Raw genomic sequence first — 4,542 nt, 5'->3', positions numbered from 1 at the left:
ATATTAATGTTGACCGGAGACATGGCTGAATGACATTACACCATGTCAGCCAGGCAGCTGTGGCTCAGAGGCAAGGAGCGGGTCGTCCCCCCAATTGGAAGGTTGTGGTTCGATCCCCCGGCTCCTCCTGCCATATTTTGTCGAAGGTATCCTTGAGCAAGATCTGAACTCAAATTGACTTGAATTAGTTAGTCTGGTCAATGACTTTGGCCATCACTGTGTGAAACGGGTGAATGTGGGCACGTTAGGTAAAAGCGCTTTGAGTAGTCGGAAGACTATGTAAAGGGCGCTATTACGAGTACAGGCTCATTTACCATTTACCAGACTGTTCAGTGGAAACTAGCCGGTTTTTCACTAGTTTGGGCTTGACAGGAAAAACACAGCGGTAAAAAGTTGGGAGGAAGGGCTTGCTGTCTTGTTAAACTCTTTAAATGGTGTACCCTGACATGTTGTCAAGAAGGCAGAAATCTGAAACGGCCTAACATTGAATTTGCTGGCCATAGGGTTATCTGCTCCCGTGACGTTTTCGGCACTATTGTCTCATTTGCTTACATTCCTCCACGATCGGCAGTAGCGGCGCACGCTGTGACGTCATCACTCACCGTTGCAGACTGCAGACACGTATCCCCTACTAGTGTATGTCACCTGTACAACTAAGAGAAGTAAACCGGAAATGAGTCAATCACTGTCATCACTTACCTGCTCTTGCACAACATATTAAGAGGAACAGGGCTGGAGCAACACCTGCCTCCACAGCTAAGTGTTGATTTCATCTGTCTCTTTTCTTTTTTTAAGCTGTATTTGTTCAGTGAGGTTTTTATTCACTGAGAGAAATTATCTCAAACATTTACACCCAGTACAACTGCAGTGTAGTCTGTGAGCAGTTGGGAATAAAGGGCCATGATCGAGGGCACCTCACCTTCCTCACTGAGAGTTCCTCTAGGATTTTACGGGTTCTTTATGGGATTGTTGCAGCCTAAAATGCCTGATGTTATGGCAGCTTTTTAAAAAAAAATAAATAAAAAAAAATTGCAATGCATGTTATGTTTTTAGACATTTTTACAATTAAATTGCGTGAGAAAGTGAACATTTTTTTTATACAATTCATTAAAAATGAAAGGCAGTTTGTTTTAGTGATAATAAAATCATCAGTAGTTTGGTGGCATATAGCTCAGCCTTTTGCGTAGGGAACTGGTACAATTGGTGAAACAATTATTAATTATTGGTCAAATTTTTGGTAAAGTTACGCTAATTAGAGAAAATTGCAAGGTCGCACATAGGGCTAAGACTAAGACTCTTCTTATTGGCTAACGGTTAAGTCTCACAGAAGTCACAGAGATTGCCTTAACTGTAGCAACTTCCCGGAGGGACTGGAGATTTATCCTGCCGGTCTGGGGACTGAACCTCACTGGTGGTGAGGTCCCCCCCATGATAGCAAAGTCATGACCCGCCCTACTCTGACTGTGACAAACCTACCACCTAACCTACAACTATGACAGCAATCATACATTTAAATTTTTTAACGGACACGTATTGGATTGGTACTCTTTTTTGGTTGATATGCAAAATTCAGGTATGAGAATCAGTATCGGGAAGGAAAATATGGTATCGGGTCATGTTTAATAAAAGGTATTAAGTGTAGTTTTTGGAAAATTGACATATATGATTCTAGTTAATAATTTCCAGTGAGAAACATGTTTCTTTAGAGACTAGTATAAGGACTGATAGGGAGTTTTGTCACATGATGCATTCCATTAAGCTAACAATCAGCTAAACCAGTGAACTTGTGGTGGTCTACAAAGCTCAAATATGGATGTTGCTGCAAAGAAGCTTTATATTCTCCCCTTCTGCTTGGATATGGTGTTGAATAATGGCCAGAAAAAGATTTTGCAATATCATGTCACTGTGAACTTGACCGTTGACCTGTTTGATATAAAATGTCATCACTTGATTATTTTATCTGATGAGACATTTGTGTGAAATTTTTGTCATTTGTTAGCGTATGAACTCCTTAGTTATAGCCAAAAAGGTGTTTTGTGAGGTCACAGTGACAGTGACTACCAAATTCAAATCAGTTTAACCTTGAGTCCAACAGGACAATTTTGCCAGAATTGAAAAAATTCCCTCAAAGGACGGATGGCGACGGCTGCTGTGGTAAACAAAGAGCTATGAAAACAGCACATTACTTCTCTTCTCTCAAGCACACAAAAGTAAAATATATGCCAATAAATGCATGCAAATCACCAACTGAACACAATCTCTTGAGCACTTCACTGTAAAATCCGTGGGCTGGTGGCATTTCTGTCACATATTAACATAGCAATAGCAAGTGTTTCAGTGTAGTAATGAGCTTTGCATAATTTATGTACATACTATGATATGTAATTCACATCTCAGCCATCTGCTCTCTTAGATTCCAGTGTGTGTGTGTATGTGTTTGGCTGTGTAGGGTTAGGGATTCTGCACCTTACTAAAAATAACTGTTTGTGATTGCAAAAAAAATTGGTTTTGTGTATGGAATTTGCCTCTGAACTGTAGTGAAATAGAAGTGTAAAATAGACATACTAAAGTAAAGTACAAAACTGTACTAAAGCAGAATGTAGTTACCAGTGGCTTCACCACTGCTGTCCCTAAAGAATTACCTCTAAAATCTTCCTCTGACTTAGTGCCTTATGTTGTATGTATGTGATTATTAATTATTGAAGACTGAATGCATTTACGCATCTGGTGAAACAAATGGACTTAATCATGTAATGACATTAGAATAACAATAGTAAAATGTATATTATCTCGGCAGTGTCGACCTATAAAGTAGCAATGAAAATAATGTTAATTGCAGCTTGGCACACTTAAAGCTTCAGTAGGTAATTTATATAAAAATAACTTTTTGTCATATTTGCTGAAACTTTAACTATTTCCTGACAGTAATACATGATGTGGAATACCAATGCTTTGGGTTGGTGGCATCAACTATCTTTCTTGGCTCTGATTGGTTGGTTTGATCAGGCATGGTGGATTAAAAGTTTAACACTAATGACAACAAGTTATTTTTTACAAAAGTGACCTACTGCAGCTTTAAGGTAAGACTCACAGTGTAAATTTAAAGGCTAAACGACTTAGTACATGTAGGGATGTCAGCAGTGACAGTGCAGTTATCATACAGGCTCACTTACCTGTGGATTGTAGTAGTTTGTGTATCCGGCTTTAGTGCACTTCCCTGTCCAAACTGTGTTGTCCAAATGGAGGAGCCTCAGTCTGCTGTGCAGCAGACAGGACGGACCTAACACCTCAGTGCGGGGAGTCTGGACTCTATGAAACACATTAGTCAGAGGGACCATTCAGAACTGGACATCCTAATTTGGTATTTGAAAATCTCACTAGCTGAATCAAGTGGCATTTAGAATAATTACTACTCTTCATGTAAGCATTTTTACTCAGCTGACAACAGGGGTCTCCCCCTTTGTTTGCTATAGTGGTATGTTCCAGGGATGGCTCAACTGTCAGTAGTGCTGGTTGTGTCCTCCTGTAGACTCTAACCATCAGCTGGACAGAATAGCAGTTTGTCCAGTTTACAATCATCCAGAGCAGAACAGACCAGAGCCGATCAGAGAGGATGGCTGCACCTCAAAAAGGAGACCTGTCAGCATCTGAGAGGAAGATCCTGCAAGTTATTGCTGCTGGTGAGTAGTACTGGTCTGTTCTAAGATTAGTTTTATTCACTTTTTAAAATTATTTTTCTATATTGGGACAACTTTGTTTTTGATAGTCACATTGTATACATTTTATTCCATTTAAAGTACCATGTAAACGTTTAGGCACTTACTCAAGATAATTTTGTAGCACAAGATTTTGTCCAGAGCTTGACACACTGATTTGTATTCAAATCAATATTTACCATGTGGTTTTAATAATAGTACTGGGTGTCATTGTTGTATATCTGCAATGCATCAGCAATACATGAGAAACAACACAGAAACATTTGGAGGCCACTGCAACATTTTAGAGGTTAAATCATAGTAATTGTACATTATGGGTATGTCATTTCTGAAACCTATGTAATAAATAGGTATATAAGTAAATAAAAGACATAAAGTAAAGAAATTGTGTTCAATTCATAATACATTGAGCTAATAATGTTAATATAACCTGCTTTATTAGTTAATTGACAAAAGTTAGCACAATGAGATAATTGAGTCTGTCCATAGGTTTCACACTGTTTACAGTTAATCTGCCACTCTACAGTGTAGACAGTTATGGACAGTTATTATCTTTTTAGATAAGGATCCCTGAGACTACATGATATCAAATTGATTTATCAAATTGGCTGGTTTGTACACTGTAAATAAGTTTGAGCTCAACTTAAACATAGAAGTTCATTTGCTGCCTTACAAATGTGAGTGAAAAGAACTTAGGTTGAACAATTAGTTTAAAGTCTTATTTGAGTTGTAAAACGAATTTAGTTAACTTGAGAAAATGTGTTCAATAAGCTTAAGATATTAAGTTGAACCAACAACTATTTGGTCACACTGACAAACATTACAA

At 38.2% G+C, this 4,542-nt stretch overlaps 1 protein-coding gene across 1 annotated transcript in view; it reads left to right on the top strand.

Moving 5' to 3' along the window:
- Positions 1-3,036: 3,036 nt before the first annotated feature.
- Positions 3,037-4,542, top strand: part of LOC118342469 (ankyrin repeat and MYND domain-containing protein 2-like) — an 8,256-nt gene continuing 6,750 nt past the window's right edge. The window contains exon 1 of the mRNA XM_035681022.1: positions 3,037-3,680. Within this exon, the coding sequence (XP_035536915.1) occupies positions 3,614-3,680 (67 nt within the window). The 5' untranslated portion in view covers positions 3,037-3,613. The remainder of the gene's footprint in view (positions 3,681-4,542) is intronic.

This window comes from Morone saxatilis, unplaced genomic scaffold (genome assembly GCF_004916995.1).
Source record: "Morone saxatilis isolate NCDOM2014 unplaced genomic scaffold, NCSU_SB_2.0 Contig9, whole genome shotgun sequence".
In the NCBI taxonomy this organism is placed as follows: domain Eukaryota; kingdom Metazoa; phylum Chordata; class Actinopteri; family Moronidae; genus Morone; species Morone saxatilis.
Note: the sequence above shows the minus strand (reverse complement) of the source record. Positions and strands in the feature narration are given on the sequence as shown.